This window comes from Prunus avium, chromosome 4 (genome assembly GCF_965620075.1).
Source record: "Prunus avium chromosome 4, drPruAviu1.hap1.1, whole genome shotgun sequence".
Taxonomy (NCBI): domain Eukaryota; kingdom Viridiplantae; phylum Streptophyta; class Magnoliopsida; order Rosales; family Rosaceae; genus Prunus; species Prunus avium.
In genome coordinates, this window is record NC_142287.1 from 30,875,202 (window position 1) to 30,899,624 (window position 24,423).

The 24,423-nt window shown below is 40.6% G+C and overlaps 1 protein-coding gene and 1 long non-coding RNA gene across 2 annotated transcripts; one reads left to right on the forward strand and one right to left on the reverse strand.

Annotated features, from left to right (window-relative positions):
- Positions 1-99: 99 nt before the first annotated feature.
- On the reverse strand, positions 100-1,854 carry LOC110768405 (uncharacterized). Its single transcript, XM_021972137.2, has one exon. It carries the CDS (start codon positions 1,852-1,854, stop codon positions 100-102), a length of 1,755 nt encoding a protein of 584 aa, XP_021827829.2.
- Positions 1,855-22,251: 20,397 nt separating this feature from the next.
- On the forward strand, positions 22,252-24,189 carry LOC110768413 (uncharacterized). Its single transcript, XR_002528455.2, has 2 exons — positions 22,252-22,475; positions 23,766-24,189. It is a non-coding gene; the product is annotated as an uncharacterized LOC110768413 (long non-coding RNA).
- The last annotated feature ends 234 nt before the right edge of the window (positions 24,190-24,423 follow it).

Genomic DNA, 24,423 nt, shown 5'->3' on the forward strand with positions numbered 1-24,423 from the left:
CCTGATAACAAAATAAACAAAAAAACAAGTTTACATATAACTTGTTTTGAGAAGAGATCAAAATCCCAAGCTGCTTTCATTTTTATAAAGAAAAATCAATCAGTCGAAGACAGCCAGAGTTTGATAGGATTGGGGAGAGATGGCTAATTCCATGACCTGCTCGGGGCCAAGTTCACCGTCATTCTCCATGAAGGACTTGAGCATCGCGTCGGAGAAACCACCCAACAACGTCACCCCTGGCTCTCCGGTACGCAGCGGGGCATACCCCACACCGATGAGATTCCAAATCACCAAGTGCGGCACGGCATACCCCTTCTCCTCAAACTTCCTCTGTATTTCCTCATAATCTCCGCCGCGAGGCTTCCAGCAGCCGTCACTGAAGTGTTTGAAGCAGGTGAACACAAAGACTTTCCTCACCATCTGCTCTGCCTTCACATTCTCATTCACCGCCACTTCCAGAATCAAATCATACACCTTCCCCAGATCAACCTCCCAGTCCTGACGCTCCTCCAAACTGTGCATAAAGCTGAACTTGGACTTGAGATCTTCGCCTCGTACCAAATGCAGCTGAGGGTTTTGGGTGTGACTCACCACCTTTCCTTCCCAAGGCCCTTGGCTCAGTTCAGACACAAACATCCCCAGAGCCACCGACTCCGACGCCGCCACGTCACAAACAGCCAAGCAGTTGTTCAGCCTCCCCTGCTTTTTGTACACGTCCTCCACCATTCTCTTCCACTGAAGCTCAGCCGCTCGCTCGAATCCACCACTTTTGTCCACTCCGTAGCGTACGATCCAGTGTGGAAGCACATCACCGGCATTAATCATGTTCTCGGACACGGACTCGGACTTGGACTCGGCGGCGGCAATGGCTTTTTTCAGCGCCACCAAATACTTGCGAGCCGCAGAGGCAGAGAGTACATCAGAGACATCGGTCTTTCCGTCGTACACCAGACGTTGATAATAACCCCACTTGTTGGCACCTTCTTCGTTGGCTGGCGCCAAGGCTTGTCTCAAGGGCACCAAAATCTCTTTCCGCAGCCGCCGCCGCAGAGACATTGGGTTCGAAAATTCTGATTCTAATTCTCCTGGCGAGAAAACATTCCTTGCAACGGTTTCATACAGCAGTTGATCTGTACGGGGCGGCACGAATTTGAAGCAACGAGCCGCACCGGTTATGTTGAACTCCAACGTCTTCATCTTCTTTTTCTTTTGGTCATGCTCTTGCTGACGACGCTGCTGCTGATGCTGGTTGAATTGTTGGATATCATGCTTCAAGCACTCTGCCATAAGATCAGAAACCCGGTCGTGCAAGAACCTATAATCCGGGTCGCCGTGGTACCTGTCAGCAGCCTTGTTGGCCATGGCAGTCGTCTTCCTTCTCTTCAACAAGGCGCTCGCTTTCTCCTTAGCTTTTTCCACCTTGATTTGGCGAGTCTGTCTAGGACTAGGAGGAGTTGTCCTCCTCCTTGCATTTTGTGTTAACTGGATCTGGAACTTTTTGGACTGAAATTCTTGGTTCTTGTCCTTCCTGATCCAAGTCATAGAGTATTGATCAACCTGCAGCTGGGCATTGCCTTGTAGAAGAACCCGTGACAGAGTATCGAGAACGTGGAGAATATGGCCCCAGGCGCCTGCAATAGGCAGGAGGTTGCAGGCAAGGGTCTTGGGGTGGTTGTGGTGCAGCCAAAACGCTGCGGAGTAGAAGGCCTCGCTATCGCGTTTTTCACCGTCGTCGTCTAGGAAGTTGCAAATGAGCTTGAGGGTGGTGAGGGGATTGTAGGACCAAGCCAGCGGCAGCAGCTGCTTCATCAGAGTCTCATGGAATTCCAACTTGGAGTGGATGCCTGATCCCATGGGACGGTGGAAATAGAGGTCGAGGCAGGGGTTGCTTGGGAGTATTCGGATTCCGGGTCGGGGCATTTGGGATCCGGATAATTGGGTGGGCAAAGGTGAAGGAGCAGCAACAAAGGAGGAGAGATTCGTTGTACAAATTGGTTCCCGCATGCTTTCTGAAAGGAGATCTGATTCACTCGCACTGCCTTCATATTGCCTTTGCCTTGTTGGTTTTGATTCCAAGAAATATTGAAATGGAGATCGGATCATCGATGCTTATAAGAGCCTACTTGTTTGTTTTACAATTTTACAGTTTTACTTGGGCACCAAGGGAATGGGTGTGGTGTGGGCCCAGACTCCTTTTACTACTTATACTAGATTTCATTGTCATTGAACAGCCAATTTTAGATTTTGGCTGTTTTTAAGGGCTAGATCTTTGCCGTACGAATCCGGGTTGGTCAAGTCTCAAGTCAATAGGGAGTCAGTGGCCCCCACCACTGGTCTAGTCCTAGAAAACAAAAGGCAACAAATCAAATCCCATCGGCTTGCCTTCTTTTTTTTTCTTTTTTTTTTGGAAAGGGGTGAAAGAGACGCATGCACCCTCCCTAAACTTGTTGTGCCTCGCAAGATAGACGAAACATGAAATTTTTATTAATTGTTTATAAAATAATACAATATTTTAATTGTTTTTTATTTTTTAAATAAGGGAATTTTTTGTTTTTTCATTTTGAATATTTTACTGTTCTTTATCTCTCCCTTTATATAAACTACCCCATTGGCAATTGTTTTTATTATATTTTAGAATTAAAAAATAGAATGGGCAGTTGTGTTTCATAAAAATAGGAACTATTATCGGATTTTGTTTTCAATTTTAATTTTTTAAATATGAAAAGGTGTGAATTTATCATATTATCCTCACTTAATTGAAATTATCTTAATGTTTGTATTAACCAAGGTCATTTTATGATATTTTGAATATTTTACCATTCTCTGCCTTTTGCTTTATATATACAGATATATGCCTTGACTTTATAATAATAGAGGTGTGTATAATATATATTAATAGAAAAACATTTAAATATGTAGTTACATAGAGGCTAATTAAATATTGTAATATTTGTAATTTTCTGTAATTTTTTTTATTAAAAAAAACTAATTAAATAATTAAATTATGTGTTAAGGTACAATTTTCAACCAAAAAGAGAGGTGTACAACAGAAATAGAGGCTAGAGTGATGGAGAGGATGACACCGCGGAGAGTTCAAAAGTTTTTCTATTTTTCTTTTCTCTGTCATGACTCATGAGGATTTACTGGGCGTTTCTATCTGGTAGGTACAACTAATTACACATTGTGATAGATTCATTTATTATTATACCTACTTACATAAATTCCAATTTACGACTTTTACATTTTGAACAAATCTTCCACATTAATTTGTTTGGTAAATAGTGACATAAAGTTGAATCCTTTTCCTTTTTAAGTCGAAATCTGGTGGTTGATGATACATAATTAAGATATTATAAATTCCAAATGATGTGGCACAAGCCAAATCATTAATTCACAAAAACTACCCCCAAAAAAATAACCCTAGGCTTTTCACGCTTGCTTCTAGTACGGTAGTACCTCCCTCCTTCCTTTCACTCTTTTTCCCAAGGGACGGCAATGGGCTAGTTTGGGGTCTAGTATGGCAATACAATCTATGTCCCCGCTCCCATCCTCGGTAAGATATTTTAGGAATCCCCATCCCCATTTTTGTCTAAGGGCTATCTCCCAAAACCTGCCCCTAATATATATATTTATGCTACATTATAACACTTAAATTTTATATTATATTCACGAGAAAAAAATTATAAATCAAAACTAGAAGAGTATAAGAAATGCGATGAGGTATATCATTAATCCTCCAACCAAAAATTAGCCTCAATATTTTTGTTATAGTTTCCTCCTCTAGTATAATATTGGACGAAAACTATGCCAACTGAACTGAGTATGCAAAGGAAAATGCTAGGCATACCATATAACATATTGTATATTACCTCTCTAATAGAAGTGAGCCTCATTGTATTGGTGGACTCCACCTCTATTGCAGTCCAATGACTGTCAGTCAGAGGGAATTTTGTCCAATGGGCATCAAAAGTCCAAGGATATTTCACACAAATATTGCATCAAAAGTTCGTTGGAAACTGCCATCTCCATAAATAAATCTTTCACTTCAGATATTTCCTTTATGAAATTTTGATGTTCTTTGTCCGTGCGGTCAACATATGGCCTCTCACCTATGCTAAGAACATTTTGGCCATTATAGCCATTCAGATGATTTGTTTGGTGGGAGCCATAACTAGGTTGATCATAAATATTGGTCGAATTATTTTGGCCATCTGGGCAAGTGTATTGGCCCCACGCCATTTGATTAGTTTGGCCACCAAAGCCATTTTGATCATTCGAACCATTTTGGTTCATAAGATCATATCCGCCAATATAGGTGTGCCCACCATATTGGTCACCAAATCCGCCAACATAGTTGTGCCCACCATATTGGCCACCAAATTCGCCAACATAGTTGTGCCCACCATATTGGCAACTAAATTAACTACTTGAGCCATATTGGTTGTTAGGCCCACCATGATGGGTAAAATTATATTGGCCATAGTGTTGGCCGATGGATTGGCTATTCGAGCCATAAGAATCATAGCCGTTGTAGCTCATCGGCTAATAGGAATGTTGCCATTCCTTTCGGTCGCTCATATAGTGTGTCCCATTGGGCGTGCCAAATTATGTTTCCTTCTTTTCAGCCGGGGTGGCCGACGGAAGGAACTTTTGGTCATTCTTCTCTTGAGTGCGGGGTGTGCCACCACCAAGCCCTGAATTTGGGCTTGAATGGAATGTGAATAGATGGATGTGTTGCGCTTCTAACTTCTGACCAAGCAATTGATCGGCCAAGCAAGGAACCTCCTCACGGCCTAGGTTCTTTCACTACCTCGGGGTCAAGGCTTTATATGAGCAACCAAATGATGTGGAGTGGGTGGAGATGAAGATTGAAGGTGAAACGTAATGAAACGAAGAATACGTGCGTAAAGTAAAAGTGCTTAAACTTAAATACAATTTAAAGACAAATGCGTAAAGTAAAGTGCGAAAGATAAAGAACGTAAAGACGAGAATTAAAGTGCGATAAAATGAATCAAAGCAATAAATAAAGCAAGAACAAAATGAAAGCGATAAGAACGATAAAGTAAAATGAACTTGAAATTAAACTTAATTGAAGTGCGATAACAATAAAAAGTAAAGCAATTGAAATAAACTTGTATTTAAATGACAAGAAAATATAAATTGAACGAAAATTTAAACTTACACTAAGAAAAGGAAGAACTCGCTATACTAGGTGCATGAAGAGTAAAATCCTAAGTCTAGGAAAAGAAAAGTGCGAGACAAAAAATTTGTTTGTTTGTCTGATGTTGTGTGTCTTCTGTCTTCGTTTGGTGAAGTTTATATAGGGCGTCCATTGGCCCATGGGCTGGCCATTGAATGGCCAAGTGTCAACTCTTCTTTAAAATCTTTCCTTTCGAAGCCCCCCTAAATCCGTGGGATCGCAATGATGGAGATATTTTAACATGCTCGATTCTTCCTTGCTTTGGAACATTTTGAATCGTCATCAACCTCCTTGATTTCTTTCCTTGTGAGGCCTTCGTCACGTGCACATAATCCTTCGGAAATCTTGGGCGTGAATCCGTAGCTTGGGCATGGACCTCTGAGATTTCATCTCGTGCCCTTTGAGCTTTTAGAATTCTAGAGTTGGCTGACCATCCGCCAAAGTGGGTGGTATGGGAACTCCAAAGATTTGGATGTTGGGCTTGGCCCCACGTTGGACTAATATTGAGAACTCGGTGGACACACCTCCAGCCGAACTTCGACTTCTTCGGCTGAAATACCTCCCGCCAAACTTAAATTCCCTCTGCGGAAATACCTCCCGCCGAACTTAAACTCCCTCGGCCCAACTTTGCTTGCCCAAGTGTTGCGAGAAGGGCGCCCGGGTGAGCAAGAAGAAAATCCGCCCCTGCCCAACTTTTTGCAAGAAGAGTGGCTGACCGAGGTATTTAAGGAGTGCCCGGCCCAACTTTTTGAGAAGGATATGCTCGGCCACTTTTTTGCAAAGATATGCTCAATCACTTTTGCAAAGGGAAGCGCCCAACCAAATTTTTGAGAAGGCACCATGGCCTTTGAAGAAAACACCTCGGCCACCTTTTTGAGAAAGCACCTCGGCCACCTTTTTTGAGAAAGCACCTCGGCCGCTAAGATTTCTCGGCTAGGAATTCCGCCGCTAGGAATTCTTTGGCCGCTAGGAATCCGGCCACTAGGAATTCTCGGCCGCACCTCATCCAACTTAAAGACTCGGCCACCACTCCTTTGCTCAAGAACCCGGCCGCACTTCCTTTGCCCAAGAACCCGGCCCACTTCCTTTGCCCAAAAACACGGTCGCACTTCCTTTAGGCACAATCCCAGCCGCACTTCCTTTGGGCATATCCGGCCATAATATCCTTCAATTCGTGCTTCCAATCTCGGCCACGAAGCTCCTTCAAGCTGGGCCCCAAATCTTAGCCACCAAGTTCCTTTAGCCTGGCCGTGATTTTCATAAAGTGCCCATATTGGGTGGATTTGCACCACCCCAAAACAGAAATTAAGCTATAATAGAAATCTGATGTTTTATTGAATCTTTGTTCTGTGTATTACAATGAAGGGAGGAAGTCCACTTATAGGCAAAGTCTCTTGGCTTCCCGTGGATGTGCAATAATGTCCTCCAATATGTGGATTCCACTTCCACAAGACTTTCAATCATGATATTCTTCATTATTTCCAAATGTATGGGCTCCACTCAAGACTTTACAACAAACATATCTATGTTTAAGAAAAATATGGTTTTAGCCAACGACGTCGTACACTTGATGTGTTAAAAGAAAGGCCATGAAAAAATTAGGCCGATGAGTCATATCGAACAGCGCCGCAGCCCCCATCACCCCTTCTTCTTCGTCTTCCTCACGCTTGCACAGCACTGCGGCAACACTATTCACCTTCTTCTTTTTCCTTTTCTTCTTTTTCAGTTCACAAATATCCAGCCAAAAGTTTCAATCTTTCTTGTTTTTGGGTGACTCAATATTTGAATTGAGTTGGGTATGGAGTTGAAGAGAGTACCAAAAACGGAATGATTCAGGCAATTCCAGAATTGCAGTATGGAAGTGTGAATCGGGGAAGCTCTTGGAGAAAAATAGTTTTGCTTCTCCATGAGATTGTGAAGATAAATCGGCATGGAGAAAATTCATCCGTGGCAAAAGTGTCCATTCTTATCAACCAGCGCTGCTGCAAACCAACACCTTCCATGAGTTTTGGTGCACCAGGGTGGACACTTGGTTCCCAGAGAGTGCCAAGCTCTTTCATGCCATAGTCTATAACGACTGTCCCTTCATCCAGTGTTTGACAGACCTCGAAGAGTAATCACTACTTGGCATGTTGAAGTGCATAGGGAGCATATACTTAACAGGTAACTTCTCAATCTTCTGAGTTCATTGTTCCTTAGAATGGCTGAAATTACCAAATCTAACAATCTGGATTGTTATTGGTATTTGACAGAAACTCACTTAGGTCCTCAAGGGGCTGACCATCGAACATCGGGTAAGTTTTCGATCTCTAGTATATTGGTGATAGTTGAGTTGTTTGTTGCCACAATTGACATTGATTTCTTTTTAGATGAACCTGCAGCCTCACTAATCATTTCTGATGGTTTTTCTGATGATGAAGAGGAGGAAGAAAAACCAGTCATTCAAGCATCTACTTCCCAGCCCTCAACATCGGTCTTAGCTTCCAAAGTTCCAGTGCAGCTTTCTTTTACTGAAGAGGAATTGGAAGAGGAAGAAGAAATTCCTCTTACTAGGACACAAAAAGTTCCAGATGTTAAACTTCCATCCAATGACTCAATCGAGATAAGCCAGGATGTTGCAGAACAGGGGGCTAAAGGGGATCTCCCCGATCTTGTTCCAACTGCAGGTATGAAAATCTGCTTGCTTTGGCTTAATTATTTTCCTGACAAACACCAAATGCTTTGATATTTTGTTTCTGTTTTGTCAGTAGAGGTGAGACCAGATAAGAGAAGAAAGCTGATCTTGCCTGCTGACAAAAGTGAAGATGAAAACAACCAGGTTGTTCCTCCAATTCAGGTTTAATGTTGGACCACCACTAATGGTAGAGATCATGTTGATCTGCCATTGGTGAGGGTTAGGTGGGGGTGGGAGATTGTGCACATATTTATCCAGCTTCCCTTCACGGATGAGTCCCTCAATGATGTTGCGCAAGGTAATACACGATTCAGTGTCATGGCCACCGAACTGATGAAAGCGACAGAAGACACCTGCATTTGGTATAGGCTTGTTGGTTGGTCGTCTTGGGGGGGGGGGGGGGGCTTGGGTATCATTGGTGCCTCGTGCACAAGGACATTATCATAGGTGGTGTTGAGGGTGGTGAAGACCTCGAACCTAGGCTTGGGTGTGAAGGGGAGTAGAGCCCGATCACCTGTCCTGGGGTGGTTGCCTCCGCTGGACTGGGGATGGTTGCCATGTCTGCCACGCTTCCTGTCGCTGAAGGTGTGCTAGTAGCCATCCTACCTCTTTTGGTGCTGGGTACCCTGGTTGGCTTGGGTGGGAGCAGAATATTGAGGCGGGGCTAGGTTGGGTGTCGAAGCAGGTGGGGGATTAACAGGAACCCCACGTGCCGGGGCAGCCGAGCCACGCTTAGAATTAAAGTACTCAGCATTTGCATGGACAACGGCCTGCTTCATCAGTTCGGCGTAGGTGTTCCATTGGTTGCTGTGGACCAGGTAACAGAAGTTGGACTTGCGGAGGCCACTCTTGAAAGCGTCGAAGGCAGCCCGATCATCGGTATCTGGGCAACGAGAATACTCATGGCTGAAGCGGGCTACGTACTCCCGAAGGGGTTCGTCCTCACCCTGACGAAGCATGTATAAGTCGTCCGCGGAGTATAAGCGATCGGTCTAGATCATGAAATGGTCCATGATAGTGCGGGGGTTCAACCTGTAGAACCAATTCAGAGCTGCGCCACTGAGGGTAAAAGGGAAAAGGAGACACATGCCCTCGTCACTAAGGCCCTTGCATCCGAGGGCGGACTGGAAGGAATGGATATGGGTGAGGGGTCCTCTATGCTTGCGTAGGAGGCAATACGAAGTGGCTGAATGTCCTTCTCCTGATGATAATTGAGGATACGTTCGGTAAAGGGCCCAGGGCCTGGTTTAGCCAAGAGGGGCTGGTGGCTGCGGTGTTGCTCACTACCCAGACACCGACCTTTTCAAAGAGAAGACGCATGGCTGGGTCAGCATGCGGAAGAGCATTGGGTGCCGAAGACCTGAAGTGTTGGGTGGGTTGGGGAGGGTAATCCTCCCATTGCTTGAAGTCTTCGGAATGGTAGGGCTCCCAGTCCCCGGAATGGCAGGGCTCCCAATCCTCGGGGTTGTAAGGTTCCCAGTTGTCTGAGTCCCCAACTCCTTCTTGGGTAGGCACGCCGGTTGGCTTCGGCAGGGGACCGAGGTGTGCCACCCTTGGGTCACTGAGGTCGACATTGATGGGGATAGGCTTCTTCTGCCTCTCTGAGATACGGTCCCTGCAATCTTTGTAGATTTTGGTTGGGCTATGGGGCCGATCCTTCGGTGGGGAGATGTGGAGGGGTCGCGACTTGGTTATCTCCGGATGAAGATGGCCTTTGCCTTTGTTAGGCCTAGACTGAATGGGGGCGCTATGACGGGAGAGGGCATGTTGGTTCGGCATTGTGTGCCCAATGTCCTGGGTATGGTCCTGCTGGGTGAAGTGGTGGCGAGTACCCTCCATATTGCGCTTCAGGGCTCGACAATCGTGCTCCAGCTCAACATTCTTGGTGCGAAGATGCTCGTAGTTTTCCGACATCTTGGCGACGCTAGCGCGGAGGCGTTCCACCTCTGCCGAAAGTTTCTTTCGGGAGGAATCCCCACGGGGTGTGTGATGCTGGGTATCATGGCTAGCCTCGCTCGCCATAGTGGAGTGTGGAGTGAGGAAGAGGCGACGGGGCCTGATAGGAGAAGGAGCCAGCTGGGCTGGTAGAGGGAGTTGGGGATTCAGAAGTCGTTTCCCACAGACGGCGCCAAACTGTTGATGCTCAAAATGGGAGAGGGTCAACTTAGAGAGAAGGGGATCGCCTTCAGCAGGGAAAAAGGGCTAGGACCTTCGGTAGCTGGGTACCCTGCAGAAGACAAAGTAGGAGAAGCAGTTGTTAAGCTTCGGACACCGGTGTGGTGCCGGCCGAAGGCTCTCCGATGCTTAAGTCAGCTATAAGTAGTAACTTTGGCAGAGTAACAGTAAAGGTAAGAAATTAGTTACCCCCCTTTTATCTAGGGAACTGTTCCCTATTTATAGGGAAGTAAAAGTGGGAGGTTTGTGTAGATTTCCGATGTTGGACTTTGTGCAAGTCGCTGTGGTGGTGACATGTGTCATGGAGATTAGGTTTGGCAATTGGGAGCTTCGGCAGTTGGGAGCTTCGGCAAGTGTCTGGCACCTTGGAAGAGTGTCTTCCTTTGGAAGGGGAGAAGGCGTGTCTGCCTTGGTGCTAGTTGTTTTGAGGCTGGACATGCTCGGTTGATTATGGTGTAAACAATACCCATTGTCTCAAGCAACACAGGCACATGGAGATCCGTTGTGCTTCTCCCCCAAGGAAAATAGGAGTTTGGTCTGTTCAACAACATGAAACAATTTACCCCTATGTGGTCACTAATGATATCTGATTATTGTCCTCCATTACTTTTTGGCTGCCAATTCAATTAAACTTTATTTATTTATGATTTTACTAATAAACTCATTTTAGCATGATATAATATACAAAAGCCTAAAAGCTTCTTTAGAGTGAAAAATCCAAAACTAAACACTTGTTATTTTCTAATTGATTCTTATAAAATTTTAACACACTAAGAACCAATTAGAAGATGACAAATGACTAGTTTTGGATTTTTCTCTCCAAATAAGCTATATATGAGTTTTTGAATAAATATATCTTCTTCCTTTTTGGGGTCAAGCACTTCAATTCATGTTATAGGATTTCCATCATAAAATGAAAAGCATAGCCAGACGAGTAGAGTACTTAAAGTTTGGCTTTAAGGTTACGTGTGTTGTTTTATTTTGAGTTATTTTTGTTATTGTACTAGGTATGAGAACTTTGTTCTAGACTTGGTTTGAGTTTAGTTGTTCTTTCCTGGTTATGTTACGGTTCTGTTGTGCCTTTGGTTTGTGCTTTTTACACCTGCCTATTTGGCGTTTTAATGAAATGAGATATGATTTCAACCAAAAAAAAAAAAGAAGTTACATTGGGAGAATACTTGCGCTTGTTCAATTGGACAAATCATTTCTTTTTAATTCAGGCCATCCCAAGCACTAGAGTAGCTCCGTCTGTGCTGCCTCCCCAACCCGATAAGACCTCCTACCGTGACCTTATCACTGACCTCCTTGAAGTTCTTGATTTCCTTGCTATTCCTAAGGTACCAACTTCATTCTCTCTTATATTTTGCAGATATATTTGTTGGGATCTCCAATTTCTATCACCTAACGCTCTTGTTTATTTGATTCAATGATTAAAATGAACTCAAATATGTGGAATAGCGATTTTAGACCTCCATAATCGAAGGTCAGAAGTTTATATCAATTTTTGATGTATCTTTAATTTAATTTTTTGAATTGTCTTATTTTTATAAAAAAATAAATAAAGAGAAATGACATGTGTCTCTCTCGTACAAGGCCCGAGAAGACCTTATCACTGATCTCCTTGGAATTCTTGATTTCCTTGCTATTCCAAAGGTACCAATTCTTTCTCTTATATTTTGTAGATATATTTAAATTTATTTGTTTAGATTCCTACAAGAAGATAAAATAAACTTGGTACTTTATTTTATAAGGTTGCTGGGCCCAAACTTGCTTTTGGCCAAAGTTTGGCTAAAGACAGAAAACAAAGCCCCAATTGAACCAACAACCTGCATGACCAAAATTCAGCAACTTAAATTGATATAGCTTGGTTAAGTAAGTTCCTAATATAGCTTGGTTAAGACCAAGAGAAGCCAATATAAATAAACCCCAATACACCTTGGTTAAGTTCCTAATGATATATTTTAGATAGATAGATAGAGAGTTGCATTGAGGCAGAGAATGGTGAAACATTCAAAATATCAGAAAATGTCCTTGGTTAATGCAAATATTAAGAATTGAAATTAAAAATTAAATGAGGATAATATGGTAAGAATTTGGAGTCATTTGGATAAATGTGGAATTCTCAGGCCTGAAAACACCAGAAGCACATCAGCAGCAGCAAAATGTTATTTCATCGGGCACAAATCGGACAGGCTTCTAGTGCTCAATTCAAGTTTTATCCTTCATGAAAGGTGTTCATTATGCCTTATAGGGTATATCCCCAACTCTATAAGGCAAGGCATGTGGTTGAAACTAGAAGCATAACCAAAATCATAGATAAAGTGACTTTCATTTCACAGATTATAAATTAAATTTTGTGTCATGTTAGAAAAAAGAGTACTGAGGGAGTGGGGGGAGGTGGGGTGCTGAAACGACAAGATATGATCAACTCCTAGCTTTGATCCCGTCTAATTGCCTTATAAATAATTAAGAAAGAAATGGTCAGTGAGAGTCTAACCAAGCTTTGAGGAGAAAAAAATAAAAGCCCAAGCTAGAAATTGGGCCAGCCAAGAATTTTGGCCCAAGTTAGAAATGAGAAACGAGCATGTAAACGTTACTGAATGATTCATTGGACTTTTACAGCAACACTTGGTTATTTATTCATCACATGTGTCTTGAATATTAATTCCATAATTAATGCATGCAAGGGTCTTCATTAGAATTTGACCAGTAATTAAAAGCTCCAAACTTACTGTTGCCTACCCCTGGCTTCATTGGCAGCTGCCACTCCCCTTGCAAAGCCACCTTAGCACTTAAGTGGATGTTGCCATTTTTCTAAATGTGGAAATCTTCTCATAACTTATAAGTAGAGCCAACCAAGCTTTCCCTAAAAAGATTGTTTGTGATACCAATTTGTCTTTGGATTTAAGAGGGCATAGTAAATAAACAAATTTTTTTCTTTTGGAAAGATACAGTACTTTTATATGTGCTAACGAACCATAAATTATAACTCATAAGTAGAGCCAACCAAGCTTTCCCTAAAAAGCAAAAAAAAATGGAAATGGCAGGGGAAAATCGTCTACTCCAATGACTTGGATGGTTCCACAAGATCAAGTATTGAGGACGCGGCTGATAAGGTGAAAATAGAGTGGGAGGGATATAAGACGGTGGACTCACTCAAAAAGTGAGTGGGCTAGCTTAACTGGGTTTGGGGGTAGTAACATGTTGTATGTTTGTCTTCATTGTACTAGGAGTTGTTTGCTTTAGTTTGGTTGTTGCTTTAGATTTGCAAGGAATTTGACAAAATATAGCTTTACTATACGAGTTTCTTTTCTATGAAATGTTTTCAATAGAAATAGAGGCTAGAGTGATGGAGGGAGAGTTCAAAAGTTTTTCTATTTTTCTTTTCTCTGTCATGACTCATGAGGATTTATTGCGCGTTCCTATCTAGTAGGTACAACTAATTACACATTGTGATAGCTTCATTTATTATTATACTTACTTACATAAATTCCAATTTAAGACTTTTCCATTTTGAACAAATCTTCCACATTAATTTGTTTGGTAAATAGTGACATAAAGTTGAATCATTTTTCTTTTTAAGTCGAAATCTGGTATCTCTTGCTTTTAATATACGGCAAGTTTTAAGAGAGATCTCACATAAAGTTGAATACTCTAAACATACGACCAGTTTTAAGAGAGATCTCATATCTCTGGCTTTTAATACTGGATGGATTATTTTCTATTTTTTACTGTCTCGAATTAATTGGAATTTTTCAAAAAACTAATAAAATAACTAAATTATGCTTAAGGTACAATTTTTAACCAAAATCACAGATAAAGTGACTTTCATTTCACATATTATAAATTAAATTTTGTGTCGTGTTAGAAAAAGAGTACTGAGGGAGTGGGGGAGGTGGGGAGGTGGGACGCTGAAACGAAAAGATATGATCAACTCCTAGCTTTGATCTCGTCTAATTGCCTTATGAATAATTAAGAAAGAAATGGTCAGTGAGAGTCTAACCAAGCTTTGAGGAGGAAAAAAAAAAGCCCAAGCTAGAAATTGGGCCGGCCAAGAATTTTGGCCCAAGTTAGAAACAACCAGTAATCTGTCTATATATACTATCGTCTCTTCTTCCTCTTCCACTCCTAGCTACTAAGATATCCTTCTCTTCTCCCACTTTCTGCTCAAGTCAAATACTTGCTTTTTTAATCTTCTTACATTTTATTGTTGTCTCTTCTTCCTCTTCCATTCCCAGCTACTAAGATATCCTCCTCTTCTCCCACTTTCTGTTCAAGTCAAAGACTTGCTTTTTTAATCTTCTTACATTTTATTGTTGTCTCTTTGCTTTCTCAAATGGTAGGACCTTTTGGCCGACTTTGCCGTCCACTTCTCAATGCCGTGAAGCACAACGTGCCCGAAGCTACGTCCGCTGAGAATGTGAAAGCATCCCAAAATGCGTTGAACAACAAGAAGAGAATCATCGGTCGACATTCAACCTAGTGGGTCATCCTCTTCTTCCTCTTCTTCCTCTTCTTCCTCTTCCTCTTCTTCCTCTTCCTCTTCAACTCCCTCTTCCTCTTCCTCTTCCTCTTGAACTCCCTCTCCCTCTTCCTCTCCCTCTCCTCCCTTCTTTTCCTTATAGTGACACCGACCAAGAGCAACAACTTGGTGTCACTATAAGGAGGAAGAGGAAGAAGAAGAGGACGACCCAACAGAACATAAAAGGCTAGATTGACGAAAATAGAAATGGCATGGCAAAATCGTATACTTTTAGGACTTGGATGCTGACAAAAAATCAAATATTAAGAAGGCGGATAATGATAGCAAACAGAAGTGCAAGTTATATGCTACAATGGGCTCAGTCAAGAAGTGAATGGGCTAGCTAGGTTTGGAGGAGTAATATATTGTAGGTTATGTGCGAGGGAGTCTGTGTCTTCGGGAAACAAAGTTTATGTGCGAGGGAGTCTGTGTCTTCGGGAAGAGAATGGAGGACCTTGAGAAATATTTTGGTGTATGTGACGTCCAAAGATCAAATTCATGCTCTTGTTCGGTGTTACTATAAGGAAAAGAAGGGAGTATAAAGAGAGGGAGAGGAAGATGTAGAGGAAGAGGAAAAGGAAGAGGGAAATGAAGAGGAAGAAGAAGAGGATGACCCAATGGGACATAAAAGTCCGAACTGGTGACCATGGAAATGGTAGGGCAAAATTGTATACTTTTAGAACTTGGATGCTGACAGAAAATCAAATATTAAGAAAGCGACTAAGGATAGCAAACACGAGTGCAAGTTATATGCTACAGTGGGCTCACTCAAGAAGTGAGTTGGCTAGCTAGGTTTGGGGGAGTAATATGTTCTAGGTTTCTCTTCCTTGTACTATTAGATGTCTAATTTAGTTTCGTTGGTTTAGATTTGTATTTTCCTTTTTTGCTTAAGTTTTCAGTCTACTCAAGTTTGTATTATACTTTTCTCCTTAAGTTTATGTACGTTTGGTTCGGTGAAACTAGTTACAATCCACATCCATAAATCCACCGAAATATGTCCATATGCAAGTAATGATATGTTTTTTTCGTTTTTGTACTTGAATTGAAACCTAAAAAAGAGATGTGAGAACATAACCAAACCCAAGATATTAGTTAAAAATTCAAAAATTGAAGGTTATAGACATAAGGAAAATATTTATTTTTTAAAAATTGAGTTTTTCTGAACTTGCATGTCAACTTTACTAAACTAATATGTAAGCTGCTTTGATTTAAAGTTGGAGATATTTCCAATTAATTGTCTTGATTCGTTGACGGGCCAGACGCTACAATGTTACAAAAACTTAGAGGGTTTTCGAAAGAAATGAGTCTGCTAGGGTTTTTCCGAGTCGATTAAGGTTTGAGATTTTGATGGTGCTAGATTCTTGGCGTGATCTATTCTTCTTATGAACCAAAGTTTATGTGCGAGGGAGTCTGTGTCTTCGGGAAGAAAATGGAGGACCTTGAGAAATGTTTTGGTGTATGTGACGTCCAAAGATCAAATTTATGCTCTTGTTCAGTGTCACTATAAGGAAAAGAAGGGAGTATAAGGATAGGGAAAGGGTGAGGGAGAGGAAGATGTAGAGGAAGAGGGAAATGAAGAGGAAGAAGAAGAGGATAACCTAATGGGACATAAAAGTCCGAACTGGCGACCATGGAAATGGTAGGGCAAAATCGTATACTTTTAGGACTTGGATGCTGACAGAAAATTAAATATTAAGAAGGCGACTAAGGATAGCAAACACGAGTGCAAGTTATATGCTACAGTGGGCTCACTCAAGAACTAAATGTCGACATTTAAGAGTCGAACAATAACGGAAGGCCACACTAAAAAATATTTAACAATCAGGACATAGCGTATATGACCTCTAAAGACCAAGTTCTTGATCTTGGTCGGTGTCACTATAAGGAAAATGAGGGAGGATAAGGAGAGGGAGATTAAGAGGAAGAGGAAGAAGGAAATGATAAGGAAGAGGGAGAGGAAGAAGAAGAGGATGACCCAATGGGACATAAAAGTCCGAACTTGCGACAATGGAAATGGCAGGGCAAAATCGTATACTCTGAGTACTTGGATGCTGACAAAAAATAAAATATTAAGAAGGTGACTAAGGATAGTAAATACAGCTATGTACGCTGAAAACATGAACACATTCAAAGATGTGTTGAAGAACAATAAGAGAGGAAGAGGAATGTTGTTAATATTATGTTAACTCGCAATTGTACGGGGCAATTAGTAGTATAGCAAGACAAGTACGAGGTCGTACCCACGAAGACTGAGAAGTTAAAACTAGTTATGTACTTAGATTACCAAATTCAAGAAAGTAGGAGGTTATGTCTAAAACAGAATTTAGAACAAGAGTGGTTGTGATTGTTGAACAAAAGAAGCAAAATGAAATTGCAAACAAAAACAAGTAAACAAATGTAACAAAGAGTGGTTTTAAGAGTTGGAAAACAGATTTTGAGACTAGGGCATTCGAATCACCATAACAATTCAATTCTGGGTTATAAAGATTCAAGTAACAAGTCTAATTCAGATTCAAAGATTGATTCTAGCTAAAGTATGATTAGGCCATGGTGTTTGGTCCTAACCTTGTGTTCCTAATTCCCTAATTTGATCATTTGTTGTCTAACCTAAAATTAAGCATTAGGAACCCATTAAGCATAGAAGAACATTTTAAACAACCAAGTATGTATCTAATCCCTGTTGTCGAATGTCCATACATACTCTTCCTATTCATAGTTCAATTCAAATTAAAGCATGGTGTATACTCTTAATTCAAACCAAGATAGTTAACAAACAAGTTCTAATGGTGATCAATCATTCAAACAAGCATGTTAACTTATAAGCATAATGAATAAGAACATGAATCATGAATCAAACTTGAAACTCCAAACTTATAAACCCAGAATATTCATGTTATGTTACATCGAAGCCCTAGTTATGGATTTAGCTACTCATAATGGAAAAGAGACTTGAACAGAAATGAGAAAACATAATGAATGCAATAAGAGTAGAAAAACCCTTTTTCTGAAGTTCTTGTGGTGTCCAAGGCTTCTCCAAGTGCTTCTCCACTTCTAATGCTTCTCCAAGAGCTTCCACACTTCTAGAAAGATGTATGAAGGATATGGAAGTGATTTGGGATGAGTTTGAGTGAGTGGTGATGGCTAAGGAAGATGAAATTCGTAGGGAAATGGAAGAGAAGTTTGCTGGAGTTGTTTTGGTGATTGTTGGAGTGTTTGGGATTGTGAGAGTGTTTAAGGATGGTTGGAGTGAATTGTGGGGTTGTGAATCCCAAGATTTGTTGTGTCTTGAATGTGGAATGGATGTGGTATTTATAGGGAGAGGGGAGTGATAAATCTGAATTCAATATGGCTAATGCATTCAACACTTGCATTATACAATCTAAATTGGTTGATGCACTTCACTAATGCATACAACACTTGCAATATAAAATCTGAATTGGTTGATGCACTTCACCAATAAATCCCACCAGCAGCCCTAGCTCATCTTCATGTCACCATGACCAAGCTTCCAACCAGAAACAATAGCTCATCCTGAGGTCAGCATGACCAGCAACTTCAAGGGCTAACGAATTGGGCTTCCCTTAAGCAAATTAAGACTTTAAGCACTCAAACTTGAAGTTCAGAATGTCTTCTTTCCAGCCATATATCATTCGGGCCAATCCAAGGTCGGAGGAGGAAGTTAAGGCCAAAACAAATTGCTAACTCATTTTGCGCGCTGATAAAATCCATCCTGAGCATGGCTCTGTGTTTGCTAGGTAACAGACTCCATATTTATCCAATGGGGCTGAATTGTGGATATGTTATAGTACACACCCATTGGAACAACTTTCATGAAGAATGCTGCCTCATCCGAGCTGTGTAGATTGCTGAAACAAAGCTTGCAATATGACCCACGAAACTGGACTGGCAAGAGGCTGTAGGAAAAATGAGTTTGTCTTTAAGCTCTTCTTCCATTCATCCAAATTAGGCCTTAACATGCTTGAATTGCATGAATTATGCTCTCTTGCTCTATTGGCCTACAAAACACACAAAGGGAGGGAAATAACTTAGAATTATAGGAACTAAGCAAAAGAAGTAAGTAAATTGGGCATGTATATGTATGAAATTATGAGCTTAACAAGGAAGAAGAAGAGGACGACCCAACAGGACATAAAAGGCTAGATTGACGAAAATAGAAATGGCATGGCAAAATCGTATACTTTTAGGACTTGGATGCTGACAAAAAATCAAATATTAAGAAGGCGGATAATGATAGCAAACAGAAGTGCAAGTTATATGCTACAATGGGCTCAGTCAAGAAGTGAATGGGCTAGCTAGGTTTGGAGGAGTAATATATTGTAGGTTATGTGCGAGGGAGTCTGTGTCTTCGGGAAACAAAGTTTATGTGCGAGGGAGTCTGTGTCTTCGGGAAGAGAATGGAGGACCTTGAGAAATATTTTGGTGTATGTGACGTCCAAAGATCAAATTCATGCTCTTGTTCGGTGTTACTATAAGGAAAAGAAGGGAGTATAAAGAGAGGGAGAGGAAGATGTAGAGGAAGAGGAAAAGGAAGAGGGAAATGAAGAGGAAGAAGAAGAGGATGACCCAATGGGACATAAAAGTCCGAACTGGTGACCATGGAAATGGTAGGGCAAAATTGTATACTTTTAGAACTTGGATGCTGACAGAAAATCAAATATTAAGAAAGCGACTAAGGATAGCAAACACGAGTGCAAGTTATATGCTACAGTGGGCTCACTCAAGAAGTGAGTTGGCTAGCTAGGTTTGGGGGAGTAATATGTTCTAGGTTTCTCTTCCTTGTACTATTAGATGTCTAATTTAGTTTCGTTGGTTTAGATTTGTATTTTCCTTTTTTGCTTAAGTTTTCAGTCTACTCAAGTTTGTATTATACTTTTCTCCTTAAGTTTATGTACGTTTGGTTCGGTGAAACTAGTTACAATCCACATCCATAAATCCACCGAAATATGTCCATATGGTAGTAATGATATGTTTGTTTCGTTTTTGTACTTGAATTGAAACCTAGAAAAGAGATGTGAGAACTTAACCAAACCCAAGATATTAGTTAAAAATTCAGAAATTGAAGGTTATAGATATAAGGAAAATATTTATTTTTAAAAAATTGAGTTTTTTTGAACTTGCATGTCAACTTCACTAAATCAATATGTAAACTGCTTTGATTTAAAGTTGGAGATATTTCCAATTAATTGTCTTGATTCGTTGACGGGCCAGACGCTACAATGTTACAAAAACTTAGAGGGTTTTTGAAAGAAATGAGTCTGCTAGGGTTTTTCCGAGTCGATTAAGGTTCGAGATTTTGATAGTGCTAGATTCTTGGCGTGATCTATTCTTCTTATGAACCAAAGTTTATGTGCGAGGGAGTCTGTGTCTTCGGGAAGAGAATGGAGGACCTTGAGAAATGTTTTGGTGTATGTGACGTCCGAAGATCAAATTTATGCTCTTGTTCAGTGTCACTATAAGGAAAAGAAGGGAGTATAAGGAGAGGGAGAGGGTCAGGGAGAGGAAGATGTAGAGGAAGAGGAAAAGGAAGAGGGAAATGAAGAGGAAGAAGAAGAGGATGACCCAATGGGACATAAAAGTCCGAACTGGCGACCATGGAAATAGTAGGGCAAAATCGTATACTTTTAGGACTTGGATGCTGACAGAAAATCAAATATTAAAAAGGCGACTAAAGATAGCAAACACGAGTGCAAGTTATATGCTACAGTGGGCTCACTCAAGAACCAAAAGACCATGGAAATGGTAGGGCAAAGGAGAGTATAAGATTGAATGTGCCTCTGCAAAGTGCCGCCATCTACTATTGGAATAATACTTCCAAAACCTTTGACTTCGGGCTAGGGCCTATGACTCCCACAATTTTGGATATGGCATCCCTATTTGGGTTTCGTTTCCATGGAGTAAACATAGACGTTCTCGGGGATTATTAGAGAAATGGGAGAAAAATGAAGACTCCGATCCGTGCTACCAAAACAGAAATACTAAGGAATATGAAATATTCTATGTTTATGCTGTCCTATCAGAATATGCTAGATGAGGAGCAGGAACATGTGATGTTCTTGCTATTTTGGCTAAACAAGTTTGTCTTCCCTTGCTTGAAGGATTTGTAACGGGCGAGTATATGCATCTGGCAAAAACCTTACACAATGAAGATAATGTAGCCACATGCCCATTCATGTTGGCCTCAATTTACCATTTCCTCCATCAGATCACCACAAAATCAATGGACCTGAATGACTGTGGTCCCATTTGGATGATCCAAATATGACTGCAATGGTATTTCCCTAAACTTGGATTAGATAAATTAACATTTCTGGAGGATGAGATCCCAGCTTTTCGCATCGTCTCGAGCCCGTTGAGGCCTGTCAAGATTGAAGAATGCTTCATCTTCTTCCGGGACTGCAAACAGAGAGAAGAAGGGCAATAGCTGTGATTAGTGGAGAGGGATTTTCCATGGTTTAAGGATAAAAAGATATAGGAATAGGGGGCAAAATGGACCAATCTGTCATCAAGACAAGCCACTAATCGGGCTAAAAAAGCCGTCTCCTGACTGATAACCAGGGATATTTTCTTTAGTGCCAGCGACTCGTCAGTGAGTTATCAGCTATGAAGCATAGATACGAATACGACGATTTGATGATACGACACGATACGACATGGGGATACGATAGATCTCTAAAAACTAAGATACGATACGTCAAGAATACAACAATTAAAAATATATATAATTGAAAAGTTATTTTAAATCACATAATTTTATTATTAAATTATAAATATATATATATATATATATATATATATATATATATATATATATATATATATATATATATATATATATATATATATATATTGGTCATAAGAGCATCTCCACCCACAAGGGCTAAGTCTAAGGCAATGGCAAGCAAGGGCTGCCACTATTCACGTGAATAGTGTCAGCCTTTGCATTTGTGGTTCCACCCACAAGGGCTAAGTCTAGGGCAAGTCTAAGGCAAGAAAGGAAAAAAATATTATGCAACAAAATATAAACAATTTAGAAAGTAAATAAAATTGTTATGTATTTATAGGGAAAGCATCTATAATTTTTTGGTATTTTAAAAAAAAAATTTGAAAATTTTTTGGATATTTTTTGAAATTTTTTAAATATTTTTTTGGTCGCTGACGTCAGCGTGACGTCAGCATGACGTCACAAAACTCGGTTTGAAGCCCAGGCAAAACCTGCCCTTGGGCTTGCCCGGGCTGGTGGGACCCACGCCAAACCAGGCTGCAGGCTGCAGCGCTGGAGCTGCTTGGGCTTGCAAGGGGGGCCTTTTGCCCGGTTCTTCTCCTGCGCTGGAGATGCTCTAATACGTAAATATATATTAGTATAGCATTCTTGGGCTTTTTTCTTCCTGTTCTATATGTTTTTCTAGGCCCTGTATAGCTTTTTCAGACTTTGGGCTTAGGCTCAAACCATAAACAGACCCAAGAAAAAAACAAATCTATGTTTAAGAAATAGAAAAATATGGTTTTAAGATAATGACGTCATCCACTTGATATGTTAAAAAAAATGAAAAAATTAGGTCAATAAGGCCTGTTTGGTATTTGATTTGAGTCCAATTTTATAAATTTAAAAACAGATTATAAGTCTAAAGGCCCAAAAAAAAACGTTTGGTAGGCCCCAAACCCAAAATAAACTCAAAAATACCCCGTTAATGGAAACAAAACAAATGCGTTTTTCTTGCTCACTCTGGTTCTCGCTCAAGCTTGAAGCTTCCATGGGAGAAGCTTGAAGCTCTCTTGCTCCCTCTCTCTCCATCTCTCTCTTCGTCCTTCTCTCTCTGTCTACCTCTCTCCTCCTCTCTCTCATCAGTTCAAACCCTAGAAATTGGGGATTTCCAATATTAAAGGTCAGTTTGCTTTTTTCTATTCCTTTTGTCTTTTAGTTTCTCGAATTTTTTTGGATAGCTGGGTTTCGTTTGCTGGTAATGTGAGTTTTTGATTAAATTTATTGAAATATTTTGTCCTGATTGTTGTTAAGAAGTAGGCCAAGAGATTGTAACAAAGCAACAAAGTCCTGAGGTTTATTTTGTGTTTGTGGTGGAGATATTATTGGGTTAACTACAGTTCCTTTTTAATCAGATTTTGAAATTTCTGATGCTATGTGTCTGTGAATTTGGAAATTAGGGATTTGTTACATTGGTTCGGATTAATTATGTGTTATCGGTCTTTGAGTTTTAGGGTGTGTGCTGCTTATATATCCAACTAGTTATCCTGTATGTACATTGGTTTGGATTAATATGCATCTGGGTTTGTGAGATTTGATTTGGGATTATGCTTGATACATACGCTATTTAGGCATTGATAGTGAACAACAACAGTCTGGGACTGATCCCTTTCCTGTTATAAATGTTGGTGTAGATGATTAGAAGTTAAGGTGCCATAGATTAAGGGTAAGCAAGCACAATCAATTTGAGACTGCTACAAGTTACAACTTACCAGCAGGCTTTTCTTTTTTATGTCTGTATATGCATAATAACATTCTATGCCTGAGTCACGCATAATAACATTCTATGCTTGCACAATCAATTTGAGAATCTTTGTTTTGTTGGGGCCTCAAAAACTTCATTGCCTTTTTCTTGTCAATAATGGCAAAGTGCTTTGTGAATATGGACTCCACTTCATCCATTAGTTTAACAACCTTTTCAAACCAAATATAACAACACACAGAATCCCCATCAGAAAACCATTAAACCCATTCTTGCCAACAAAAAATGGTATTTAGAAATATATCATATTCAGGACAATGAGCTAGGGTTGCAGGGCATCTGATCAGTTACCTTATCAGAACTGATAACATGTGATCTCTTCACTGCTTTTAGATAGCTTGCTGACGCCTGCTGGTTTGATACCTACACAAAGTTTAACAAAAAAGAAAGTAGTTCGCTTCAATTTACTTGCACCAAAAGTTAATGTGGTAAATGCATATAAGAAACAATAAGATTGATATATATGGGTACCCAAAATATCTTGCAATTCCCTCTTCTACATGTATATTCTATCTTGTGTCATGAAGCTCAGATATTTTTATTTGCTGAATATAAATGAGGCTGAAAAAATGGCACCATTTATATATATCTCACCATGCATAAGTAGAGATCAAGCCCTTTCTGGCCTCATCGGGTCAGTTTCTGGTGCAGTGGTTAGACAGGATTCTGGACGAAGCTGCCATGGTCCAAAAGATTCCCGATCAGTCACCTGATCCTGCTGTGGTCATGGAGCAATATCGGGCTAAGAAAGCCAGACAAATGGACCTATATGGCAAGGCAGAAGCAAGCCTCAAGGAGCTAGAAGCCATAGAACAAGAGAAGCAAAGAGTTCGGGCACAAATAGAGGCAGACAGGCTACATCGGGCAAAACTGATTCTGGAGCTGCAAGAACTCGAGAGGCAGACTAGTGCAAGCGAGCCGGTGATTGATGCGCTAACTTCCCAAGCCATTGCACTCACACTAGCTGAGACAGAGGCCAATTCACTTCAAAAATCCATTAATGTAGAATTTGAGAATGTAAAAGACTTGGTCTCTACAACTTTGGCTTTTATGAAATAATCACCGTTCGAGGCAATTAAGATTTTCCTTAAGTTTTAGTTTGTTGACTGATTAACCAAGAGAATTTCAAAATTTATAAGGAAACAACCATTATTTGGCTAAATCTGGATAAACAGATATTGCCCATAAATGGAAAGAAATGTTGATAGTACCCCAAAAAAAAGAAAAAAAGAGAGAGAGACACAGAGACATGGTGAACATAATTTCTATTTTACAAACCAAGAAATGAAACCAACTGGAGCATATGCTT

Coding starts and splice junctions, on each gene's coding strand:
- LOC110768405 (XM_021972137.2), bottom strand. CDS start 1,854: ATGGGATCAGGCATCCACTCCAAGTTGGAATTCCATGAGACTCTGATG.